This window comes from Melanerpes formicivorus, unplaced genomic scaffold, assembly GCF_026170545.1.
Source record: "Melanerpes formicivorus ecotype bairdi unplaced genomic scaffold, bMelFor1.0.p_v2 SCAF_2, whole genome shotgun sequence".
Taxonomy (NCBI): Eukaryota; Metazoa; Chordata; class Aves; order Piciformes; family Picidae; genus Melanerpes; species Melanerpes formicivorus.
This window is the reverse complement of record NW_027142354.1, coordinates 20,794,094-20,821,639: the sequence shown is the minus strand read 5'-3', so window position 1 is coordinate 20,821,639 and position 27,546 is coordinate 20,794,094. Positions and strand designations below refer to the sequence as shown.

Here is a 27,546-nt window from a genome sequence, read left to right as displayed (position 1 = left end):
TCTATGATTCTATGTGACTCCTACATATGGCCCTTGGAAGGAGAGGAGGAGGACTGTTACTACACTTCAGAACGCTCTTAAACAGGCTGTTAAGCAGGGATTCTGTGGCAGAGGCTCTCCAGGTGAAATGGTCAGACCAGGGCAAGTGACCTGAAATGCATGCCTCTGATTCCCAACCCTTCCAATCAGAGAAAGAATCACCCTGATAAGCACCCTCCTTCCTAAGACACCCGATCTTCTGTTTCTCAATGTTCCCCATAGCCAAAAGAGAACACGTTGAAATACCCATCTTCTCTTCCTCAAAGTCATCAAAATCTTGAACAAACAGTGGCATTTCAAAGCTACATGCCAGCAACAGAAATAAACAAATTACTCAAATATATAAAAAAGTAAATAAGAGCCTACCGAGATGGATATTGCATCTTGTTAAAGCCAAACCACAGAGTGATCCCTTTGTGCAAACAGCATACTCAGAAAAAAAATGAATTTATTCCATATTCATAGAAAAACACATTGCTTGTTTTAAACATCCTTATGCTTAGAAGAAGAACATGGAGCTTAATCCATACTCTGCAGCAAATTCTGAAGTGGTGTCAGGTGGAGAACAAATTCCCATTATGGGAACATGGTTCTTTGCTCAGCGCTGTCCTTCAAAGATCAAATATAAGAGTTGGAGTCCTGGCATTTCCGCTTCTTGCCACATTTACCAAAATGACTGATGAAACAGAAAAGGAGAGGGATATAAGGGTGAAAGAAGCAGGAAAAAATGAAATCCACATTGTAGCCCAAGCTGCAGTACTGAAACATTTATTTTGTACATAAAAAAAATTTCTTCTTGCTTTAGTTTGCAAATTGAAGCAGGTAAAAGATGTTGATGAAACATGCAAAGCCACTGTTTTAAACATTAATATATATTGCCAGCTCCTGAAGAAATTTAGCTAAGCTGTGAATCTGCCAGTAGTGAGAAAGCTATGCCTACAGCTCTTCAGCTATAAATGATTCTTCTCCATTATTTTTCAATGACTTCACAGATTATTATCAAGGGCCTTTCTTTGCAAGGTGCTTTGATCGAGATAATGGCTGGTTTTCTTGAGCTGAGAGCTACAGGCTGCACTTTGCAGTGTGTGTCTTGCAACCTATGATTTTCTGCTGCTACAGATAAATAGAGCAGCTTTATGTCTCTATGAGGAAATACAGATTCTACTCCCATACACTTTTTAAACTACCTGCCTTAGTGCTACTGAAAAGTTTGTGTTGAGGAAAATACCAACAGCTTATAAACATAAACCTGACTAGGGAATTTACTTTGACAATTGAAAAACATCAATAATTTATGACAGCTAATAAGGTCAGAAGTGAAAACCCTCAGGAAATCTCACACAAGTAAAGGTAAAAAACCTACATATCATACCTTGAAAGGTGCTCCACATCCTCTACTGTCTCCGGTAAAGAGATTCCTTTTGTCTCTGGTAAAAGCAATACTAGGAGCCCACAGACGACTGCAAGAATACCTACAATGGACATTGGAGAGGCAAAAGGGAAGAAGAAAATTTCTCATTTCCAGAGTTTACCCACTGAAGAAAGTTTATTCAGATTAAGGTCATAGTGAAATTTAGTGTTATTTAGGCACAGACTCCCATTTTCTTGTTGAAAATAACTAATCTTTTCTTCCACAAAATAACCTTGCAGGGCTCATTTTTTTCCAAAAATGCAGCTGGAGAAAAGAGTTTGACAGGAATACAAAGTTATGGCTAATACAACATCCACAGTCATAACTCTATCTACCAAAAACATACTTTTTAAAGGACATTGACTTATGTTCATGGGAAATTAAGCTTGCTTCTCTACAACTACACAACTTAGCTATAAGGTCTCATGGTATTGATGCAATTCACACAGTTTCTGTTACGTTCCTTCAGCCAAGTTACCCAAGCAGACCTGATGTCTTCCATAGCATGCCATGAAATCACCTACATTTCACCCTTAGAGGCCTCTTGCTCTAATCATGAAGGTTGAGAGAGGCTGGTCTTAGGGAGGGATAAGGCCACACACTAAACTTTTGCCCCAAAAGAAAAGCTCTATTGGAGGAGAATAATTAAACCAAAAGTACTGTTTAAATCCAATCTTACTGAAAATAATTAGAGGTAGCTCCAACCAAATGGCTGCTAATCGGAAGAGCAGGAATGGGGCTATGATCCCACCTAGGTCACACAAACTCGAGCAGAGGGAAACACCAAAGTTTCTGCAAAAGAAAAATGGTGACAGATATTTGAGAGGTGTTACCAAACAGAGGAACCAGCAGTTTAAGGAGGGGAATGTAGCCTTAGCTTCAAAAATTATCTCATCAGTATATGCAACAAATATTGAGCAATGGCTATTCAATGAGGAATCCCCAGGGAAAACTAAGTTTTACTAAGCAGCAGTGAAACAGGGAATAGGGAAGAGCAGAAGGAAAATCTGAAATATTTCTGGGAGCTTTTGACCTACCTGAGCGTCGTGGGATACAATTCAGTGTTCACAAGATAGACAATTTCAAAAGCCATCGTGATGCCCAGTCTTCCCAGTGTGGCAACTGTCATTTTGAGCCATGGGATATCTGTTAATTGAAAAAGAAACCCATGAGAATTGCACTTTTCTGCATCAGCTTAGATTTCTGAAAGTCCTCAGGTCCTCTCAGCAGAAACTACAGCATAGAAACACTGGGTTCCTACAAATTGGACTGAAAGACCACTGCTGTAGATATCAATCTATACTGGCATTTATTGCTTTTCAGAATCATGTGGGGCTGCTTTGGAGAATCAGAAATGACTTCTAGTGAATTGCTTCAAGATGCTGGTGGGCGTAAGAGCATGGGTGGGAGAAAGAACATTATGAGCTTCTCTGATCATGTCCAAACTGTGCTCTGAAAAGCAGCATTTATTTACACAGGGATGTTATGCTGTTATGCTGTAAACAACACTGTTGTCACCTTTCAAAGCCTTCTGACCACAAAGAATCTACCTCTACATGTGTATAGAATAACAGAATTATTTGGGTTGGAAAACACCTTTAAGATCATCAAATTTGACTGCAAACCTAACACTGCTAAGTCCACTGCTAAGCCATATCCTTAAGTGCCACATCTATATGTCTTTTAAATACCTTGAGGGGATGATACAGATAATTCTTCCTAGAGGAGGCCAACTACCTTTGCAATTTGTCTACCTGTTGCATGCTATACACACTCCTAATAATGCTACTCCAGGCCAATTCTGCCTTTCCTGGTGCATGTCTTTGTACCTGACAGGAGCAGACCAGGGAGTTTATGATGCCCTGGTAGCTCTGCCCAGCTCTGTTTAAGCACCAGCATGCAGTCACTACTTTGTATACATTGGCAGTAAGCCCTTATATATCTGCAAGGGGTGTGATGCTCACATCTGCATCGCAGAACAGAGCCATCCCTTCTCACTGTGTGAAGTTCCTGATCAGTCTCAGTGCCCTCTCAAGAGCCAGCGGCCTCTGGAGCAGCATCACAAAGAATGTAATAAACATTTCAGCAATGCCCTTGGAATAGGACAGGAGTCTTGTACGGTCTAAATATGACTGGGCAGGTGGAGGAGGCGAGTGGAACAAGAAGCCTGAACCTAGCATGAAAGGGAGCAATGCCACTGGAGAGGGCTTTGGCAGTGATTTTGTTTCCTCAAAACTTCAATAGAAAGAACAAGAAAACAGTTTGGTTTGATCTGAACCAAAAAAAAAAATAAATCAGGTGCTTGGGGTTATTTCCCTTCCAAAACAACCAAACAAACGCCCAACAAATTTAATCCCATGTTGTGAGACACTGCCTTTGACTTGAAAAGTTCTGTTTTCAAACACTAGTAAGAAATGCAAAAGCTGGAAACAATACAAATCCATGTTTTCTCCATGATATCCCTATCAGACCCCTGAGGTGAGGGTGACATCTGTGTGCCTCTTCCTCCTGCCAGGGGACTCAAAGTGTGTGAGCATCCCAATGAGATGGAGCTCTCACAAGCTGCCGCTGTAACTTTTTCCATAAACAGACCTGGGCCTCAGGTGCCCACTCTCTGAGTATCTTAATCCCCAGGCTGTTCTCTGTACAACTGGGCAGTGTTCTCTCAGCTCTTCACCACTACTGAGAGGCTGGTGGCTGCGTACTGCTGGTCCCAGGCCACTGCTTTCTTCCCTCTACTGAGGCCATACCAGCCCTACACAATCCTCCTGCTCTAACCCCAGACCTGCTGCACCATGGTCAGCACACACTGTGGCCCACGAAGCACCACAAAGGTGGTAGATGCAGGTGTCCTGCAGGAGTAATTCCCCAGTGCCACTCTGTTTTCTTATGCTGCAACTGCCCTAGCTCCAGGCAATCAACTGTCACCTATCCCAGCAGGAGCTCTGTAATTTTTAATGGGTGGAAAATGGTATTGGAAAGCTCAGCAGATGGCATCGTGACCAGGCTTCCTGTGCCTGAATTGCAGTGCCCTGTGCTGGAGAGGCTGCACAGGAGCCTGGGGCAGACGGCATCTGCTTGCCACATGGTAGCTCTTCTGAGAGGCACAAAGAAGTGATGACCTGGGGAAAATGCATCAGGACAGAAGAATCAGTCTTCAGTGGATTCAGTGGCCGCATCGATGAATGCTAACAAGTAACAACAATGTGGTAAACCAGGACCCAAGTTCTGGCACCAAGAACTGACTTGTTCTTCCCCAGCAGTTCTACTTCCATTAAAGCAATTAAGCTCCTTGAGTATACAGTATTAATTTTAAGTTCTTTTGGAGGAATACTTCAAAAGGGAGCTTAACCGAGGTAGATGTGAGCCAACACACCTCTTCCAAGGATTTCATTTTGCACTCACCACAAATTGACCTGTTTTCACAGGCACATCATACACTTGGAAGTGGTTTCTCACAACACTTCTCTAGGAAAATAATTAGTTGCCCCGTGATATAACTTCAGGAACTAAAACCTCTAAGGCTGGTCAGGTCTGTCCCTTACTTTGACAGGAATATCCCTGGGGAGGAATAAGCCTCTTAAATTCTGCTCAGCTGCCAGTACCTAGCTATGGTACAGCAAAGCATGCTGAGATGGTGCGATTCACTTCAGAGCACTTCTAAGTTTTTCCCTAGGGATTAAAAAAAATACCCAGGAAGGAAAACAATGTAAAGAAAAAATAGAAGTGTTGGGAAACCTGTGTGCAGCATCAGACCCTTTAGTTGTCCTTGAAACCAGAGAATGGTTTAATCAAAAGCCATGCCTTTTCTTCACCCCCTTAACACTGTCCCAGCCCCTCAGAGGTGAGGGTATGGCATCAATGTCCATGTTTTCTGGCACAACTCTTACATTTTGTTTTAGTTTGCATTGTTTTATTTGCAAATGAGCAGACTACTAAACTGTCTCAGCTAAATCACTGGTTTCCTATATCATTAAGTATTTTTCAAGTCAGGGAATGTATTTTCCGTTTATGTTTGTATACCCTTCCCTTGTATTTGCACTCAAAACCAGTACAGGGTCTTTATGCACATTTTTCCTAAGACTACACACAGCTGTTGCTCACCATCTATCTGAGGTACAGCCATCACAGGTCCCAGGGCAACCTATAAGCAAGTATGATATGTTGTTCCATGACTATGATGCTGGTTGCCTCGTCAGACACTTTTTACTCTTATCTACAGTTTCATTTGTCCTGCTCTCCTTGCTTAAGGGATGTCAGAGAGAAGACTTTAACCTAAAAAGCATGACACTGGGAAGGGAGTTACCTTCTGGCAAGAAGGCAGTAATGAGACATGCAATTCCTGCCACGATGTTGCTTATTGCAAAGGGAAGGCGTCGGCCAATGCGATCAATTGTCACTAAAATCAGGAGAGCAGCAGGCAGCTCCACAGCTCCCGAGATGAAGAAATCTAGGTAGAGGTTTCCTCCGACAATTCCTAGGCGCATGACAAGCCCTTGGTAGATCAGGGCACTTGCAAACCTGAACAGCAAAAGCAAAAAAGTGTTGAGAGACAAACAAGTGACTGTCAGCAGCTGGAAAGACTCTAAAAGTCACAAGGGAGTTTTTCTTCAAAACCTGACACTTTGGTGAGCAAGCTGAACCAACATGGGAACTCACCAGGCATACATCAGGATAAGCGTGTTCCTCCTCATCTGGGGAGTCCTCACCAGGTCAAGGAAGGAGGGGTTGCTGACCTCCTTGTTGCTAATAGTGATCTGAGGAGAAAAGCAATCAGCAAATTCAGCTGTCATGGGTGAGGAAGGTGCTGGGGCAGGTTCTACGTAAACACAGTTCTCAGCAATATTCCAGTCCAGCAATCAGAGGTGCTGATGAGTCAGCTTGCTGCTTTTAGCACTCCAGAGCAGTGTACATATACAGGAAACAGCTTATAACTGAACACAGCTGTGGGCTTTCCTTAATGATGATCATGCAAAAATCAGGGGAAAAAATCCCCCAATCTTGACTTAATAGTAAACTGAGAGGCTGACCTGCAACTTCTTGGAAGGCAATAAGCAGTCATTGTCACATCAGGGTCACTGGGAGCAGAACTGCCTTCTGCCAGAGGTGACAAAGAGAAGGAGACCATGGAAGGAAGGTGGTGGGCTGGGGGAAGCAGGAAGAAAGAAGGGGTAAGCGGCAAGAAGTGGGCTTGGGAACGTGGCGTGTAGCACAACACAGCTGCAGGAAAAAAAGATGAGTGAGAGCAAGAGCAGTTCTGTGAGGGCACTTGACAAAACATTCAACTGGTAAAATTTAGACATTCAACTGTAAAATTTAGTCTAAAAAGTACAAAAGCACTGTGCTGAACATGGCTTTTACTCTAGAATGTAAAATATCCCACAAAGTATGAATTAATTCTCATTGTACCTATAAAGTATCATAAATCTGTTCACAACTTTCTCCCATATGGTCACTCAATGAAATCATTAGATAGAAGGTTTAACAATAACAGAAAAGGACAGGATTTCACACAGTCCCTGTTTACATGTTGCAGTTCTATGCCATAAGATGTTGTGGAACCAGAGTATTAGCAGGGCCAAAAGGGGATTAGGCACATTGATGGAGGCTGTTTTTAACTGTGGCCAGTAGTTTTTAACTGTGATGTCCAAGCAGGGTGGCAGCTTCTTTGTTCATATGGAAAGTGAGGAAGGTGAGGAACACAAGATTGTTTTAAGCAGGGACAAACCATTTGATTGCCCAAGAATTGGCAGGTTCATCTGGGAATGCCCTCAGCTCTCAAAGCAGGTGAGGGAAACACAGGATAAAACCTGCTGCCATCTTTTTAGAATTTCATGCATCTTGGCAGATTTAACTCTCAGTTATTGCCCCCCCTTCTGAGGGAAACACTTAAGAGAATGAAGAGAACAGTAAATTCCCCTCTACCATCACTGCATATGATGCCCTTGCAGTCACAGGAGCCCAGTGAAGCAATCCCAGCAGATGGGAAGACATGTGAAAGGACAGACAAGCACATGTGAACGTGCAGATTCGTGATGAGAGCATGGGTAAAGCCAAAGGCATTGTCTGAAGGTCTCGTTGGCTCAGCCAGAGCTACATCCAAAGCTTTCACCCTGTATTTGTTTTTACAGACGTAAGGCAGCACAGATGTTTTTCAGTGAGACTTAGATGAATTTATTTACACATGACTTTTTCATAACTGAGTAACACAATACTTTGTAACTGGGCAGAGAAACTCCACATTTGTTTGAATTTCCTTTCTACTGCCTCTTGCTTTCCTCTTGTAACCAGAGCCAGAAGTTTTCTTCAAAGTACTGGCATGTCTGCCAGAGCCCTTTGTGAAGTAGGCAGAGGTTGCTGGGTTTCTGCACTACTTTGGACTCTTTCATATTACAATTAGAAAGCTGCCATGACTGTGTTTTTAAGAGCAGGCTGCCAGCCATGAGCTGTGACAGCACAAATATGATTTTAGTTTTCAAAAACATTAAAGATAAATTCAGTATGGCAACTACCTTATAATTTTATGTCTAAACAAAGCCAAGAATAACCCCAAGCATGACTGGGCTTTTTTTTGAAGACAACAATCTTTGTGGAAAAATTAATTCTTTATCGGCCAAAAAAAAATCCTCTCTCTGTTGAAGTCAAGGAGACCTTTGCTATTCACATGGTTACAGTCAGAAATTCAATTACAGAGTCTGTGTTTCCAAAGATATACTATCTGAAAGCTCTGGAGGAAGATTAGCAAATAATTTTCGTTATAGTTTTATGTTTCAATAAAATTATGCAGCAGTTTTTCTGAAATATTATTTTAAGATTCCTGATAGCACAGACATATAGTTCTGAACATGCTTAATTCTTCAAAGGACTGTACATTCATGCATGCTTAGAATACATATAGATGTAAGTTGATATATACTAGAAATACATATGTCTAGATATGGCTATACAACGTGAATATATGTAAAGGGGGAGAGGGTTTTGATCCACAACTTCCTCAAGAAGCCGCTCTGACTCAGCTGGCTGCAGTCTACTCTGCTTTTGGACTGAGACCGAGAATTGAAAAGCTAGCCTGGAAAAAAACCCGATGCTAGAATAATTATGAGCAACTTGAAGGAAAACTTTTACAATTTATAATTAATTTAGTGAGTTCTAGATGGAGCTGAACCATACCAGTGTCGTAATTCACACAGCAAAAGAATAAATTGTTTATCTGTTTTCATACAAAGGTCATCTGTGGTTTCTGCATGCCAATAGAAATACAAGGCTGCTACACCCAGAGCTGTGTAAGGGGTTTGGTCAATGACATAGTTAGCCATATATTGAATAATATTGGCCAAAATGCAGTGAGAAATAATGCCTCATTTCTCCCTGTCCTTCCACACATACAGCATTTTGCCTGAATTTCTGAAGTTGCTTTGTGAAAGAGAAGTCTGACATGAGTTACTGTGAGAAATACATTTGATCCACAATGAATATTCTTCCTGTAAATGCTCTCTTTCCTCTGGGCACAGCACCAAGTATGACAGACATTGTATTTTAGAAAGGTCCCAGGACCAAATTCAGGCACAAATCTAGATGTTTGGAGATTAATCTGTTGCAGCTGTGAGTGGCTTGGGGTCATGATCAGGATACTTCTGAAAATACTTAAATAAAACTTAAAAAGCAGGGAAAGAGACACATTTCCATTCCGATGTGACACTTTGAAAATACTGATGTTTAGAGAGGGGATGCAAGTGCAGGAACACAGGGCTGAGCAGGAAGAGGGAGCTGAAGCAGCACAAACTTCCAGCTGCATGTCTTGGGCCACACTCAGCAATGGGTAATACTGACCAGGGTAGGGGATCTCCACTGTTGTACATGCCCTAGCCAAGGACAATAAATTATATAATCATAGAATGGGTTGGGTTGGAAGGGACCTTAAAAATCACCCATAAGCAGGGACACCTTCCACTAGATCAGATTGCTCAAAGCCCCATCCAACCTGGCTTTGAACACTTCCAGGGATGGGTCATATACAACTTCTCTGGGCAGCCTGTTCCAGTGCCTCACCATATTCACAGTGAAGAACTTTTTCCTTATATCCAATTTAAATCTACCCTCTTTCATTTTAAATCCATTACCCCTTGTCCTATCATACGCTTCCTAATAAGGAGTCCCTCTCCATCTTTCATGTAGTTCTCCTTCAGGTTTTGGAAGGCTGCTCTAAGGCGTCCCCAGAGCCTTCTCTTCTCCAGGCTGGACAATCTCAACTCTCTCAGGATGCCTTCATAGCGGAGATGCTCCAGCCATCCAACAACCTTCATGGTCCTCCTCTGGACACATACCAACAGGTCCATGTCATACTTTTGCTGGGGACCCCAGAGCTGAACAGAGTTCAGCTGCTGTAAAACACCACCAGACTTCAGGCTAGCTTGTGATATTTTCCACAGGTTTATGAAGCAGGAGTATTGCAAATAAGTTGTTGTTTTATATAATTTTCAAGTTATTAATTTTGTTCATTCATTCATATGATTCTTTTTTTTTTTTTTTTTTTTTTTTGCAAACTTCCTTTTTTTTAAGCCCATGTTTTCTAGCAAATTGACAAAGTAGCTATGGGACCGACAATCTTGTTCTGGTGCGAAACGTCAATAGTGCTGCCCATCGCATAAAGAGAATGCACTGTAACACAAGTGAACCTTCAAAAGGTTAAGAAAGTTTAGAAGAAAGTCCTCTAGCTCTAACAGACAACAGTACCTGTGAGTAATGTGGTGAGAGATACTTCCCATTGTGTTTTGCAATGTTGTGCATGATTTTTAATGCCTTCTCTCCCTTTTTGCGTGTCAGGAGCCAACGTGGAGATTCAGGAACCACCCTGGAGTAACACAGAAGTTATAAATAGAGATTTCAGTGATGGGTGTTTCAGTTTCTGCTAGCCTAGGGATAAAATGGTTCACCATCTAAAAGTGCACAGCAGGCAATAGCCAAGGTAAAAATGTACAGGAAGAGGGTATGTGAATTAGTTTCTTTGTTTCCAGCCCTCAGGATGGCTGCACTGGACCAGGACTGTGGCACAGCACTCATCTTTCTCATAAGCTGTACTGTTCAGCTCATGTGACCTGTAGGGCAAACCCAGGCTCAAACTGAGTATGTAATGCCAGGTAAAGTTGAGATCCCATGGCTAATGGGAAAAGCACACTTTGGTCAAGTTTACTAAATTATCAGCCCTGGGTAAGCAGAAGCAAAGCAGGGTTCTGTGAAGGGGCAGCTGTGGCTGATAAGAGACAAGAGTCTGCAATTCATTAAAAAGAATTTAAAATGACAACATCAATAATATGCAAATATCTTCTTCCTAACCTACAATATCTTGCACACTGGAGACTTAGGACAACAGCAGGAATCTCAAGGTGTTCAAATAGCAATAACGATCAAGAAAAGAGCAATGACTGCAACCTTACCAGTAGTAGAGCAGAAAGAGGAAGTTGGGCAGTGAAATGGCCAGCTGGATCCCCTGCCATGTGGGAATCAAGTATGCAATTCCTGGGAGAATCATGATTCCCAGAGTGAAGAATATCTGAATCACAATCCCAACAATTCGCTGCTCAGAACCAACGATCTCAGTCACTGAACAGAGAGAAAGCCAAAATAAAAAACAGAGTAACAAACTTAACTTGAAATAAATATGTTAGTGGTGGAACATATAGAAGGATAGTACTGTATGAGGTCAGAAGTCTGTCTAGCCCAGCATCTTGCTTTTAGCACTGTAAGCATATCACCAAGACTGTCCAGAGCAAGCATGGATGACTCCTCATCAGTTCACCCACCATTCTTCAGCTAAATGGGTTTCTGACTGCAAGTTTACTAATGAATTAAATAAAGCCAGAGTAGTTTGAGACTGCATCATGCTTAGTGGTAAACTGTAAGCACTCTCCCCAGCACAGTTTAGGGCAACAAGGCTGGTGAGAGGCCTCAAGCACAAGCCCTATGATGAGAGGCTGAGGGAGCTGAGATTGTTTAGCCTGAAGAAGAGTAGGCTCGGGAGACCTTATTGCTGTCTACAACTACCTGAAGGGTGGTTGTAGCCAGGAGGGGGTTGGTCTCTTCCCCCAGGCAACCACCAACAGAACAAGAGGACACAGTCTCAAGCTGCACCAGGGGAAGTTTAGACTCAAGGTGAGAAGAAAGTTCTTCACAGAGGGAGTTGTTAGGCATTGGAATGGGCTGCCCAGGGAGGTGGTGGAGTCACTGTCCCTGGAGGTGTTCAAAAAAGGATTGGACGTGGCACTTGGTGCCATGGTCTAGTAGTCATGAGGTTTTGGGTGACAGGTTGGATTTGATGATCTTTGAGGTCTTTTCCAACCTTATTGATTCTATGATTCTATGGCACACTCTCCAGACTAGAGGATCCTCCAGGCAGGGACTCATCCCAACAGGTAATGTAGACAAGTCGTCTGTGGGGAAGAGAATTTAGCCATTTCCCATTAGTTGCTCTGAGGGCTAAGGCATGATCCTCAATTTGGTTTATTTACTAGAACAAATGTAGCTGTTGGTGTTTGGGTTTTTAACCCTGTGGTGGATATTTTTATTTTGTGAATGTATCTAATCAGTTCTGAAACCCATGTAAGCCCTTATTTCAGGCAATATCCTACAACCATGTGATCCATAGTTGAGATAAGCAATGCATGAAGATATGCCTCTTCATTGTTTCAAAATTGTCACCTAGCCTTCAGAGTAAATGCAGAGGGGTTTACCTTGGTTTATAATACACAAAACCTACTTCTTTTAAAAATTTTTAATTATTATTGTTGTTATTATTATTATTATTGTTATTATTTTACTAAAGGAAACACAACTTTACAGTGATTCATTTCAACTGGCAATGCAGAGACATATAACATCATTACTATTTTTATTAACATGGCAACTCTGTTGCCTAAATGTAGCTGCTTAAACACTGGTCTGGGAAAAGACAGGTTGTAAGTAAATGCAAAGAGGTTCTTGGGGCACCCTGTTGTAGTTCTGAAGCACAGATCAGTTACTTGGGAGATGTATTAATGGCAACCATCCTCCTGGTGCAAGCAAACCAATAATATGTATATGCTTCTTAAAATATGTTGAGTTGGTAAATACTTTGTATGATCCCAGGATGTAAGATTAGATCCCTGAAAGGATCCATAAGAGTGATGCATAAGAGAGATTCCATAATCACTCTTTCCAAGAATTAAGCACCATATTTAGGGCTGCAGTAATACACTACCCCTCAGGATGTTGTCTTTTTGAACCTTTCCCTAAAGTCAGGCAGTCTGATCAGAGCACTGTAAAACATTCCATTCTGTTAAAACTTGGCTATTTTAGGAAAATGATGGGTCTCTCATAAAACATTTTCCTGGTTAGACCACTTTCCAAAGTTTTAGGATAAAATCTTAGTTTAAAATTAGCCCATGTGCTTGGAAGGGAACAGAAAAGCACCATCAGGCCCTCTCACTGGGTCTTGGATCTGAACTGCTCAGAAGTGCAACTTTGTCTAGAAAACTGAGGTGTTTTCTGGGCTCTAAATGCTGAGAGGGTTAGGCAGGTATGTTTGCATGGTCTCACTATAACACTTTTTATATCTCATTGCAACTCTGTTCTCACTCATCTAAATTCCACTGGGAATTCTAAAAATATCACAAGCCTCACAGACTACAGTGATGGTGCAAGTATTTTGCACCATATGATGATATCACTGTAGTTTGGATTATCACAGTAGATTTCTGAATAACTGATTTTCTTTTTCTGTAAGTCTGATGTCTCATCTCCAGCAGAATGATTCAGAATGCTTTCCTCAAAGTCTTGTTGTTTCATACTCTAGAGAGGTGTTTCCCTTTCTGGACCTAGTAGTTATTCAAGATGCCAAGACAATGCCCTTTCCTCATGAAAAGTAAACTTGCTATTCAAGGAGCTTCATCACTAGGCTATCCAAATGTCTGTCCTCCCAGCAAGGAAAAGCAGTTAATGCCTCTTAGCATCTGTAGATGTCCAGACTCTGCCAAAACTAGCCATGTCCCTGCTCATGTGTCCAGTATATTCAGGGCTTGCTCTGTAGATCATCATCTTGATGATCCATGTAGTAAGAAAACCCTTATATATGTGCATTCCACTCCTTCATTTCTTAATTATCTACATTAATCCCTCCCTGTCAGAGGCCATAGATTAGGCAGCCAAAAAGGTACTACAATATCATCAACAGAAAATGTTCCATTGATACTGATGGATAGCTGCTCCCAGGCATATTTGAGTACCATGATGACGGCTATGAAAGAAGAGCTTGGGCAGTTCTGAAGGGCACATCACTCTTATTAGTCTGCCCTCCTGCATTTCTTCTTCTTCACTCTTTTTCATGAGATGCTGTGAGGTCGGATAGGCGTGTACATTTCTGATCTTTTCCATCCTCTATCAGTACTGAATATCAGGAATAGTTTGCACTTGCTGTTATACTCAGAGGCCACCTCTGTACCAGTACATTAACAGACATTGCCAAATAAGGAAACACTACTATTTAGCTGATAGAAATGCCTCTAGCATGGTCTGGACAAAGGCCAGCGACTGCTTCTCCAAATATTCAGTTCAGGCATGAGCCCAGACCATAGATGATGCCAAGTTACAATTTATGTGCAAGCACCTTGTCTTGGAGGACAAACTCATTAAGTAGGATGGACTTGGGTTAGTCCCAAGTTTGCTGACACTTGAAAAAGAATTAGCAAGACCAGATGTAGCCAGATTCCTTGTCCTCCCCAAATCCCACTTTTCCTAACCAGAAAAGAAAGAAGCTAACAGCTCTCACCAATCACATAGCCTGTCATCCAGGTTCCCTTGCCAAACATGCCTTGGAGAAAACGGAAGATCAAAAATACAGTAAAGTTTGGTGCAAATGCAACTATGGTACCACATATCCCATCCCCAAGACAGGAGAGCAGGTAGATGAGAATTCTGCCATATCTGTCAAAAAAAGGAAAAGAAAATCATGAAAAGACACAAAGACTTTTTTTTTTTTCTCTTTGTTTTCCTGTCATCTGATTTTAATGCTAGCTCTGAGAGTGCCTTTTTGAGACCAGCCTTGTTCCAAAGGGAGGCTGCCTGAAACTTTGTAGTGTTGGCCTTTGGGATACAGGACTCTTCCCTGTGGTAGTTATCAAGCCCTTGACACCATTATTTTAAAACTGGTGATCTTCTCACTGGGGTCTCTTTTATTTTAGAAATGTAGTTTGTCCTTTTTTAATCTAAAATACAGCCTATATGTTGCAGTTCAGAATAAACTGTGAAAACTGATCACAAAATCACAGAAGGTTTGGGGTTGGATGTGATCTCTAGAGATCATTGAGGCAAACACCCCTGCCAAAGCAGGATTACGTAGAGCAGGCCACACAGGAATGTGTCCAAGCAGGTTTTCAAGTCTCAAGAGAAGAAGACTCTACAATCTCTCTGGGCAGCTCAGTCACCCTCACCATAACAAAGTACCTCCCCATGCTGAGGTGGAATCTCCTGTGACCTAGCTTATACTTGTTGTTTGGTGGGCACCACCGAAAAGAGACTGGCACCTTCATCTTGACACCCACCCCTCAGATATTTATAGATGTTGATCAGATCCTCTCTCAGCTTTCTCTTCTCAAGACTAAACAGCTCCAGTTCTCTCAGTCTTTCTTCACAGGACAGATGATGTAGCTTATGAAAATTATTTGAGAGAATATTTGTATTTTATTTTTGCTCAAAATTATTTTATGAACAGAAGAAACACTATCTGCCACTGGAAACATCAGTAGTGCTCTCAGCCAATGCATAGGTTGACTACTGTGAATTATCAGCACAAAACTGTAACCAGACTCACTCCCTTAGTCTAAAAGAAAGGTAGAGTCTATGAAAGCTCCCCTCTCTGGGGCAGGTCAGCTGCTCAAGCCTCAATACCACCCACACCATTTCCTTCATACTCATCCAGCTCCAACAGAGTTGAGGACCAGCTGAAGGGAGCTATGACCTTGAGTACTAAGCATGTGAGTTCAACCTGTGAATGGAGAGATTTCCATACTGAGTCTCTTCCTTCTTTCCTCAGGTAGCTGCTTTCCTCATCTGTGGCTCCCCTGAATATTTTCTTTTCATTTCTGTGTCCATCTGCCCTTCCTGGGCATTGGAAACCTCAAGAAAATCAATTTTCATGACATTTTAAATTCCAAACAGTATCATTAAGCACAACTGTGAAGTTTCCAGCCCAAAAGGAAGTGTCTGGGTGTTGTTTATTCAATGTGAATGAAACCTCTCAAGTTATGATGAGCTACAAATTATTTCACCTCCAAACAGATCAAAGGATATTAGTGCTTATACAGTACCTGTCTGCAGCATAGCCCAAGGTGAATGCACCAACCAGAAACCCTAGATTGAGGATAGCCTGTGAGAAATCCAGCAGCCAGGCATCGCCACACACAAGGTCATACTGCAGGAACAAGGGAGAGGCATAAACACACCAGGTGAGTAATTCATTATGCTAAGGGCAAAATGTTACAGAAACTGCAAAAGCTCAGGCAGGAAGGGGAAGGGAAAAGGAAAGGAGAAGGGGAACTTCAAATATGCGCCTCAACAGCAAGCAGAAGTGGGTCAGGGAAGCATAGCCACTGCAAGCACTCTTCATGCTATCGTGAAGACAGAAGGAGAACTTCTCCTTGCCAAAGGGATACTGTTTCTCATACATCAGTAGTCCAAATATGGAAAGCAAATCAAACATGTTGCCAAGCAAAGCCATGACTTTGTTTAATACAGAATAAGGTTGCACAGCTACAGCAAATGAAAATGTCATTTTATAGAAATGGTTTAATTATTTTTCTTAGTGCCTTCTATATTATAGCAAAAACATATGGACTCTGAGGAAACTAAAAAGAAATCTCAGATCAGTCTCAGACACACTGAAGATCTGTTTTCTTGGTGTAGTGGTCCAGACTTTTCTGTTCCTTATAGTGCCATAGCTGTAACTCTGTAACATGAGGTTACATTGGTGCATATCTGAAGAATTTATTAAAAGGGATTCAATAAAAAGCACAGGGGCAAAAGGAGGAGGGAAGAGCGTGAGAGGAATTAAAACTGAAAGGACACTGGGAAAAAAAATAAAGTAGTTATCCAGACAGCACTTTAGGGAGTTTTTGAGAATGAAGAAATACCAACTACTGCTTGCCACAGTCTGCAGACTTTATGGGAATTGAGAGGCTTCAATGTATACTTGGGGTAACCTTAGGAACCAATGGCAGTCACAAATAGCAGCTGTCACCTTTTACCCTGGAGAGACTCTTTTGCTTTCAGACATGAGCTATGAGAAATCTGTTCATCACTAACAAGGTGCTGGTTACTGAAGCACTCACATTGCGTCACATTTGTATTCGCCAGCTCATGGATCACAATAACAGTGCTTGGATGAGATGGCTACAGAATGGGTTAGACAGAAGATTAACAGCCTCTTCTGCTACTCACAATTCTCCAGACTCTGAATTTTGTGGCATGTTCCAACAGCCCATTTGTATGCTGCAATGCCCAGCAAGTATTGCTTGGGCCTGGGATTTCAGAGACGCCTACACAGAAGATACAAAGGGCACCCAGAACCGGATTTCACTGAGCTTGAATTTGTACCCAAAAATCTAAGGTAATACCCTCAAATGTTTATGTACCTAAACAAGAAACCATTTCAGTATTCTGAACTCCACGCAGGTGCCATTAACACTCATTTCTATAGGCTATTCTCCACTTTTCAAAATGAAAGTCCTGACTTTTGTTTCCAAATGTACTATTAGCACTGTCACTAACACTAAACAGCAGAATTGTTGTTAGTTATGACAATGTTACTGAAAATCCAGGATTTAGATTTAATCATTGTTATTTTATTTTATTTTATTTTATTTTATTTTATTTTATTTTATTTTATTGAAGCTGCAGGTCTGGGAATTTTGTGACTGCAATCTTTAGTTTCCAGCTCTCACAACCATGAAGAAAAACTTGAACAGTAACCTACAAGTCCCCAACCCAATAGGTATCCCACCTACCCTAACTTTAAACAAAGTCATTGCCTTGTTCCTCTGTGGAGCCTGGATGGCCACTTCTCACGCAACCAGGCCATCAGCATCTAACTCCCACTTCTGTAAATCTTGAGCAAGAGATGCAGAAAACTCAGCTTCCTCAGAAAGGAATAAAACCTTCTCTCAGCTGTCATAGTCAACAGCAATGCTTTCCTAAAATAGCCTGAACATGGAGCAGCACTTTAGACTATAAATGCTGCTTAACCTCTGGCTTCTTGAAACTATGACAACTGTGGTAAATAGCACCAAAAGATGCAGCTTTGGAAAGTGGATTTCTATTTTTTTCCAGAAGAATGACCATATTAGATTTTAGAAAACAATTCAATCAGCTGTGCTGATGGCAGAGGCTGGAGCTCTCAGAGAGCATCTGCAGCCACCTATACAAGGCAATACAGCTTACTAGAGGGCTAAAATACAGCTACAAGAAACTAAGTGTGCTGCTGATTTGTAACAGAAGAGGAAATAATCACATGAAGACACAGGCAGAGAAGGCAAGCAGGAAAAGTAGCCTCACATGAGCTCCAGAAACCTCTCTGACTTAAAGCTGTACTCAGCTAGACATCTCAGGACACATTTAGTGAAGGTGCTCCTGCCAGGATCCATGCTAGACACACTGGCACCATGGGGACCACCTGGACAGCTGCTGAGCTGCACATGTATGTATACATACTCTGTGGGCAGTAGGTCACTGACACAGTTCCTCTGGCCAGCTTGGCCTGAATTTCAGGTATTTATGAGACCGAATGTGACTGCTCAGGTGAGTTTTTACACCATACAGAAACAGCTTTCCTGAGACTTCAAAGAACAGCACTCTTTCACTCTCCTTGCCTGCCTCACCACATCTGCTACATTCTTTCTTGTGGGTTTTTGGTCACATTAGCACCAGCAAGAGAGATTACCATCTTCTGCTGCGCAGGTGAGAGCTCAGATCCTGATGCCACAGGCTGTTTTACAACATGCTCTGTTATTTCATGCTGTTTCCCACTGGTGGCTTCAGAGCTGGCTGTGATGCACTATCTTTTCACACCATTTACAGAAATGGGGTGTGACACAAGTCAGCTTCAATCTGCATCCATGTTCCAGTTTTGAACACTGTTTAACATGAGCCTTCACACCAGTTTAGGAAGGATGTTGACTTGCTGGAATGAGTCCAGAGAAGGGCAACGAAGTTGGTGAGGGGCTCGGAACACAAGCCCTATGAGGAGAGGCTGAGGGAGCTGGGGCTGCTTAGCCTGGAGAAGAGGAGACTCAGGGGTGACCTTATTGCTGTCTACGACTACCTGAAGGGGGGGTTGTAGACAGGCAGAGGTTGGTCTCTTCTCCCAGGCAGCCAGCACCAGAACAAGAGGACACAGTCTCAGGCTGCACCAGGGGAGGTTCAGGCTGGAGGTCAGGAGGAAGTTTTACACAGAGAGAGTGATTGCCCATTGGAATGGGCTGCATGGGGAGGTGGTGGAGTCGCCATCACTGGAGTTGTTCAGGAGGAGACTTGACAGGGTGCTTGGTTGCATGGGTTAGTTGATTAGGTGGTGTTGGATGACAGGTTGGACGTGATGATCTTGAAGGTCTCTTCCAACCTGGTTTATTCTATTCTATTCTAATCTAGTCTAGTCTAGTCTAGTCTATTCTTTTCTGTTTCCAGAAGACACTTGTGGAGTCACCCTCTGAACACCATTCCCCAGAGAGGCAGAAATGGGCCCTCACACCTCTCTCTTAGCAGTCCCCATGGATAATAGAGAGATCTGAGCCTGTGGTGACTCATTTCTCAATGAAGGTCAACATCATTCAGCACCACGCAAGTGGCTTGTCTCCTTGAAAGATCAAAGCCTTGAAGAGAAATATCAGGCTGATTGATAGATCGGGGGGGAGGACACATCTTATAGGACCTGGTTTAAAAGTCTTTCACAGAACAGCAAAATGTCCTTCAGTATTTGTGATTGTTCCTGAAAAAGATGGTCATAAAAGAGGTCTTCCTCTCACAAGCCAAAAGAGGTGAGGAAGGATGGGGAAAGGAGTAACAGCATTAATTTCTTTATAGGAACCACAACAAATTAGTGTAAGAACAACATTTAAAAGTGCATGAAGTAACAAAATCAGTAAAGCAATGTCAAAATGAGAAGAACCTTACACAGATATAAAATCTGTAAATCAAAGCAGATTAGTAGATTTCATCTGTCCATTTCAGACAGCAAGCTCCAGATTTCTAATATCTATAGGGTGCATAGGGATTATGGTGTGATCATTAAAGGGTGTGCCATCACTGGTAATGCCAGGTGGGTGGCTGCTGCCCAGAAGGAGAAGTAGGCTTCCCACTCTGCTGTGGGATGGGACCTGGACAAGCTGGAGAAGTGGGTCCATGTGAGCCTCAGAGGTTCAACAAGGCCAAGTGAAAGGTCCTGTTTCTTCCAGGACAACCTTCAGTATCAACACAAGCTCGGTGATGATGGGATCGAAAGCACTCCTGCAGAGAAGGACTTGGCATACCGGTGAATGAAAAGGTGAACATGAGCCAAAGATATGCACTCACAACCCAGAAGGTCATTTGAATCCTGGGCTGCAACAAAAGAATCATGGCCAGCAGGTTGAGGGATGTTATTCTGCCTCGCTGCTCTGGTGGGATCTCACCTGGAGTATCGTGTCTAGCTCTGGAGCCCCCAACATAAGGACTTTTTGGAGCAGTCCACCCAGAGGAGGATCATAAAAGCAATCAGAGGACAGGATCACCTCTCCTTTGAGGACAGGCTGAGAGATTTGGGGTTGCTTATCCTGAAGAAGAGAAGGCTAAGTTACCTTTTTGTGACTTTTCAGTACTTACTTATATGGGGCCTATAAGAAAGCTGGGGACAATCCTTTTATCAGGGCCTGTTGCAATTCCATTTAATGATTTAAAACTAAAGAAGGGTTGATTCAGACTAGATTTAAGGAAGAATTATTTTTACAGTAATAGTGGTGAAACACTGGAACAGATTGCCCAGATAGGTGGCAGATGCCCCATCCCCGGAAAGTTTTGACGTCAAGTTGAGCAGGGCTCTGAGCAACCTGATCTAGTTCAAGATGTCCCTGAGCATGGCAGAGGGGTGTGATTAGATGAACTTTAAAGGTCCTTTCCAACTCAATTTTATGATTCTGTGGTGCAACTTTGCATCCTCAGCACACTGTGGAACCATGCTCCCAGGAATGGAACCTGCCCTTTGAGAAGCAGAGGAAAAGTTACAAAGGTAGCTGAGTGGTTCAGCTCCCAGGGTGGTGGTGGTCCATTGTGCTGGGTAGTGCTGAAGCCACACCTAGGCAAGCAGCCAGCCTCACAGAGCTGCCAAGAGTGATCAGCCCTGGTGCCTGCTACAGGCAGTGACCTTTGAGTTTTATACTTCTGATACTTTTTCACAGGGTATATGTATTTTTTAAATTATTTCATTGTTCTTTAAGCAGGTAATGAATAAGCTGTCATGAAAGAGGGTAGGAGAATGAACACATCAGAAAGAGAGGGGGAAAATATTTTCGCCAGGGGAATCTTTCATTTGAACAGCACTTTCAGATGATTTAGGCAGCAGCTGAAACATGTTCTTGGTTAATAATATAGCTGAATATTTTAAATGTTTTAGAAAATACAGAAAACTTCTAAGAAACTATGACCTCTTTCTGAAGAGATTAGTGTCAATACACTAAGTCTACTCTCAGAAGTTTGTCCTGCATTTTGTTCTGATACACTAATCGTTCTCAAAACTTTTCTTTGCTTGACTACTAGCATGTAGCATTTAAATCATTGCCCTGCTAATGTCTTGCTATTCATTTGCAAACATAACCTTTAGAAAGGAATGTAACCTTTAAAAGAGAATTGCATACCCTGCAGAGATCTGGTTTTGATCCAAGCTGCATGTCAGACCCACATCACCACTTCAGCAGTGACCTGCTTTGGTCGCGGCTGATATCCTCATCTGTACCATTTAAAGGAAAAACAACTGAAACTGTTTGCCTAGGATTTTGGTCTGTCTCCAGAAAGTCAGTAATCCTCCTATATGACACTACCCAACAACACCTCCCATATCTCTTGCTAGCAGCCTCTACAAAAGGGAGAAGGGTTTCTCAATGGTTGTATATCCATCCATGCATGGGCTGATGTTTCTACTCCTACCACATAGGCTGCTCCTATGTGCAGGCAGATGTCTATTTTGTGAGAAGCTCACAAGTAAGAAGCAGCACTTCATACAATCCTATATTCACAGAATTGTTTTGGTTGGAAAAGACCTCTAAGATCATCAAGCTTTCATCAACTGTTGACCTAACACCACCATGGCCATTAAACCATGTCACAAAGAAGCACACCTATATGGTTTCTGACACCTCCATGGATAGTGAGCTCCACCATCTCCCTGCACAGCCTATTTCAATGCCTGGCCACTCTTTCAGATTTGCATCTTCCATGCAAGTGTCTGGTGGCATCAAGGAGAGGAAAATCCATCCCCCATTGTAATAGGAAATCCCATTCCCTGAAAGTATATGTTCTTCTCACAACATACAAGAAAAATCCCAGCATACAGTCTATGAATCTCACAGACTACCCTCCCATGATCACACTTGTTTCCCAAAACTGGTAACATTGAGAATCAAAACCTATAGGGTTCTCTGCCTGTTTAGAACATAGCTGTTTGACTTTGGTTTTCTTTGTTTTCTCATGAACATTTCAGTTTGGCATCCCCAGGGAAAAAGTGTTGTCACTCACACAAATTGAAAGCAAGCTGCAGAGGATATGTGATATCAGTGGCTCTTAGCTGAGCATCACACAACTGTGGAACCTAGCTGAGGATTCCCCTCAGAAGCATCACCTCTACAGTTGTAACAGCACATCCCTTCTGCTGCAAAATGTAGGACATATTCTGGAGAAACTTTTGGAAGACATTGGAGTGAGAAGAGTTTACTGTCATGTCCTCCTTGTTTAATTGTTGTTGTCTCTTCAAAAAATAGTGTCCCTGCAGTGCATGTCTATGCCACGATGCAGTAGTTTTAGGCTATACCTTTAAAATTCCCCATAGATCTTGAACAGAAAGTGGTAGAATGTAAATAAATTACTATTGGTTGTAAAAAGGAAAATAGTGATAAGTTCTAAACAATCCACTGGACAGATAACAAACATAAGGCTGGTAATGTAAGCTATCTTTCTCTCTTTTGGTTTCCTTGCTCTGGGAGCTTCTAACTTGCTTCTTCTTGACCTTGGCTGTGTTCTTTGTTTTGGCTAAGTATCCTAACAAAATAACTCTCTGCTCTTTTCCTTTATCCCTTTGTGTCCAGTGGAGTAAGGAGTGAGGCAGGGAGTGGGAAGCTATTAGCAGCTCCCCTGGTTTTTGTCCAGGGGAGTTCTTGCACTGTTTATAAATTGTAAATACCTGTAAATATTGTATACTTTGTACATATTCATTGCATTCCATTTTAGGTTGTAGTTTTGCTTAGAAATACAGCTTAATTTGCTTCCAAATTGGGCTGGGCTGGCAATTTAATATTTGGGGGAATTTTCAACCCACCACACATGAAGTAAACATTTCTGCTTTCACTTGAATAAGATTATGCAAGACAGCACAGCAGAAAGGTAATGACACCATATCCTGTGTTCAGGCCATTTCTCTACAGACTTGAAATCTAATTGCTAAAATATTTACTGCAGGGAAGGATATGGAAAAGGGAAGGATATGGAAAAGGGAAGGATATGGAAAAGGGAAGGAAAGCTTTAGGGGTCTTTTTGTCCCTGGTCTTGAGTCTGTTTGTTGATCTGTGTAGTCCTGACTACACGTAGACCCTGTTTAAGCGAAACCTCCTGTGTTCTAGTTTGTGCTTGTTGCCCTGGCCACCACTGAAAAGAGCCCAGGCCCCATCCTCATTACCTCCACCCTTTAGATATTTATAAGCATTGATAAGATTCCCTCTCAGTCTTCTCTTTCCAGACTAAATGATAGAGAAGAACCTACAGAGATGTTGCTGCATGTTCCTTATTTGTTACTGGGCAGTCCTTGTCCATCTCTCTCATCCTCTAGACTATCAAACTGTTACCTTTCACACATCCTTACTGCAACAAAACACTGTGCAAGCTTTGGCGGTTTCTCTTCTGTGCAAGGCCTGTCTGGTGCCTTTGTGTCCCTGCCAGTCAGATCACCTGGACTCACTGAACTTTATAAGACGTAAGATTTGTTCTGTCCTTTTTTATCATCTTTCTACCCATGGCCAAAGCAAGAGGGAGGCAGAGAAACTTGTCATCTTATAAATGGGGAAAACCAGCATCTCTCCTAAAAACACTGGGAAAAACCAAGGCCTGAACTTTCAGGCAGTACCAGCTAGTTCAACAGCAGTGACAGAAACATAACCTGTGCAAGGAACTGCTCCAACCCCTTTCTTATGAGGAAAGCATAGTTAGTTTCAACAGAAATTCGGCAATTTGCTGCTCCCTTTGCATCTCTGTCTGCCCTTTTTCCTTTCCCTCCATTACTTAATATTAATCCCACCATGATGGTGGAAATAAGACAGTGTGCTTTCATACCAGTGGCAATAATCATACTAGATCAACAATTTGAGGGTGAATTGCATTGTTTATTGCCTTGGAGGAAGACAGCAAAAGGAACAGGTGTGCTCTCTGTATCAGATCCACTAGCCATATCATGTAGATTCTTTAGGGTACTCATAACTCATTGCAATAGCCTGGAGTTTGGCAGCCAGATCTGCTCTGTAATATGACATCTTTTCCCAGAGAAGGCTTTACATACCTGCATTTGCCTTCTGCATCTCCTGCCATGCTACAAATCCACAGCAGATTTGCACTTGCCATAGGCCTGGAAGAACTCCCTTCAGTATCTTGACTTCTTTTTTTCCCCTTCTTTCTTTTTCTCCCTGAACATATGTCCTTTGAATTTCCATATAACTTTTAACTTTGTCTCCCTGGTTGATTCCACTGTTGATTCAGCCAGATAAAAAGTGCCAAAAATTTTAAGATAGTTGAAAGAAATAGAAAGATTTCTGCACACCTGGGGAAAACAAAGTATTTAATAGTAGGCACATGGGAAAAGACATCTTTGGTGATGTCTTTGGTGAGCTAATTAAACAAAGCACAAATATGTTTAAATTGAGCCATAACTTGTTAGAGCTTCAGCTGAGCAAAAGGATACTAAATTAAATCTTGGATTTAAATTGGTGTTGCTGGATGCATAACACATGAATAGGTTATGAAGTTCCTCTTAATATCTGATCTCAAAAAAAAAGAGCCAGGATGTGCGTGCCACATGTTTCCTTTTAGAAGAAGAAACTGAGCCTTGTGGGATATGATTTATCCAGAAAATGTTGCTAAAATGAGAACAGGATGCACAAAGCACAAGTCACATCCCTTCACCCTCTGTCCAAGATGCACTTAGACAGTAGAAGTGCCTCTAGAAGCCACAGTTACTCTGATGATGTGACCTTAGAACAGGGAACAGATAGTCCCAGCCTGTCACTACTTCCAGATGGTTATTGCTTGGTTTTCCCAATTAGTTCCTTTAAAGAGCACAGGTGGGGAACACTTCCCCAAACACCCCTTCATCCCTCCCCTGGCCCTGGAGTGTCTCCCCAGGAGAAGAAAGAAGTTGTAGATAGATGAGGTGTTTGCCAGAGAACATTGAACTGTTCACTCCCTTTTATTGCTGCAATAGAAACATCAGGTTCATTTTCTCTTAGCTGCACCCAGTGGCTCAACCGTGCTGGAAAATCACAGTGGCGTTGCTAGATACATAGACTGTTGCCATAAACGGACTCTGAACACAGTCCTATGGACACAAAAGAAAAAAAATAAAAACAACAAAAGGATGTTCTGTATGCTGATTTGTAAACTGAGGGGAAAAGCTAGCACAGACTATCTAGACAAAAGATACCATGACCTAACCCAACACAGTCCCCCAGCAGAGGTACTTTGGAGAAAACAGTATGACCTTCCCACCACATAACCGCCTCCTGTGGTCCACTCTGGAGGCAGACAGCAGCTCCTGGGCACTTTGTCCTCCCACCCATCCAGCCCTGGCTGCCACTGCCAGCATGGGCAGAGATACTTTATTCCCAGGCACCAGCCCTCTACATGTAACTTGCAGCCGTCTGAGCAATCTTGATTTCAACAATCACACACACAAAACCTGTTTTGAACCTGTGGTCTAGGGCCAGTCAGGTGCTCTGATTTTTCTTCTTCCAAGCACAGATCCTGGCTAAAGCTGCTCAGGTCAGTTGCAGTGCTTAGGGCACAAAGCTGCTGCTCTCAAGAGTCTGAAGCCTGAAAGTAGATCCAACAGTCCCAGACAGATGGAAAAAGGATGGAGTTTCTGTCCACTATAAAACTAAGACAGAAGGTTGGAAGAGGCATTGCTTTTCAGTTGAGTGTTTGCACAGGGCTTTGCCTGCTTTGTGTTTTGGAGGGCAAAATTGCAGTGTGAGAACCCAGTTAAAAAGCACAACAGAAGATTTGTGAGACAGGCAGAAGCCAGAGCCCATGGCTGTGCTAACATGCTTTGGTGTGCATCTTGATGACTTCCTAGCCAATCTTTCTAAGCACACACTTCATATTTTTCATTAGCAGCTACTCCCAGGGTGATCTTAGCCACACTCCCAGTGCGCAGACTGTATGCTGGAGCTGAACCACAGCACATTTATGGCATTGACTACAGATTATACAGAGGAGCAACTAGAAAAGCATCTTAAATGCCTTTCATAGTCCCATTAGAAAGCCACTACATTTGCCAGCACTTAACCACTGGCAGTAACAGTCTGTGGTTCTCTGATGCTGACATTTCAGGAAAAGCCAAATGACAGCTCTGGGTGAAACTGTGTTTGCTTGGTTTTTCTTCAGTAAGCACAGTCATTTCTCCCGATTCCTGTCCGATCTCAGATCTCTGCCAACAGGTTTTATTATTACCTGCAGACATAAATGTTCAGTAGTGGAAATATACATACAGTGTCCCAGGTTATCAAGTCATATCAGCTACACTTGTTACACCATCAAAGTAACTGGAACAACATTGAGCACCAGAAGTCTCAGCTGCAAGGACTTAACTCTTTTATTTTGATTTGACATTCCTCTAGTGAAAGAGCATTCTCTGTGTGAGGTATTTGGCTTTGCATGGAGTATTTGGCTTTGGAGAACTACCCTTCCAATGAATTAGTTTTTCCCTAAAACCTTGGTGCTGTCACTCATACTCATTGTCCTGATTTATTTGTAACTCAGGATGAAAACCAGACACAGAAGCAGTGACCCTTGCAGCATCAATCCTGTTTCAATGCTGCAATTCTGTACCAGGACAGAAGCACTAGTTAGAGAATGGGGATTTTACTTACCTCACTGACGATAGATGAGTGGGGCTTTTTATACACCCAGTTATTGTGACAAGTAGTGAGCTGCAGGTTGCCTGTGCTGCAATTGCCATAGCAGGTGAGCGGGCTTGTGCAGCTGACAGGGGTGTCCCACGAGATGTCCAGCCTCTCGCACTCCCCGCTGGAGGACCCGTTCCCAAGGCGCAGGGGCAGTACTGTAAAGTTTTGTTCCTCTTCCAATGTCCAACCACATCGTTCACTTAATTCAGCTGCCCCAGGGATCCTGCACCAGTAGTCATCTGGTGCCTGCCCAAGGAAAACCACACTGGCGAACAGGGAAGAAAAAGTTATTCCCGTCTGGCAAAGGAGGAAAAAAACCCTCTTTTGAAATCTTCCAAATCCCCCGGCTTCCTTCAAAACCTCATCAAAAGAGGGCATTATGTGAGGCAGTCTGTCCACTTGCAGCAGTCCAAAAGATGACAGAGTTTACTCCCGCACTTTGCATTGACTGCTGGCACTTCCTAGAAATGTGAACATCTCTCCTCCCTTCACTTCTCTCTTCTCATGTGCATGAACACAGGCAGACAGACATGGGGGCATACAATGCTGCCAGTAGCATGAGTGAAGCTGGAACAGGGCAAAGCTGCAGGCAGGCATGCAAGCGCACGTCCAAGCACTCACACGCAGATTCAAGATATGTCAAGCGGTGTGGGGCTCACACACAGC

At 42.5% G+C, this 27,546-nt stretch overlaps 1 protein-coding gene across 1 annotated transcript; it reads right to left on the bottom strand.

Moving 5' to 3' along the window:
- Positions 1-469: 469 nt before the first annotated feature.
- SLC22A3 (solute carrier family 22 member 3) lies at positions 470-27,535 on the bottom strand. The gene is made up of 11 exons (XM_068152741.1): positions 26,845-27,535; positions 15,787-15,890; positions 14,250-14,404; positions 10,885-11,050; positions 10,184-10,301; positions 6,110-6,207; positions 5,757-5,971; positions 2,488-2,596; positions 2,130-2,242; positions 1,412-1,511; positions 470-715 (listed from the first exon to the last, which is right to left on the bottom strand). Exons 1-11 carry the CDS (start codon positions 27,256-27,258, stop codon positions 658-660), a joined length of 1,650 nt encoding a protein of 549 aa, XP_068008842.1. The 5' UTR covers positions 27,259-27,535; the 3' UTR covers positions 470-657.
- Between the last annotated feature and the right edge of the window lie 11 nt (positions 27,536-27,546).

Bases quoted from the DNA above. Each gene is read 5' to 3' on its own strand.
- SLC22A3 (XM_068152741.1), bottom strand. From the start codon at position 27,258: ATGCCCTCTTTTGATGAGGTTTTGAAGGAAGCCGGGGGATTTGGAAGA. The intron at 10,302-10,884 runs GTAAGGTTGCAG...GTGTTACTCCAG, and splicing joins CTCTTTCTGCTCTACTACTG to GGTGGTTCCTGAATCTCCAC. The intron at 2,597-5,756 runs GTAACTCCCTTC...TTCAATTAACAG, and splicing joins TACTGCCTTCTTGCCAGAAG to ATATCCCATGGCTCAAAATG.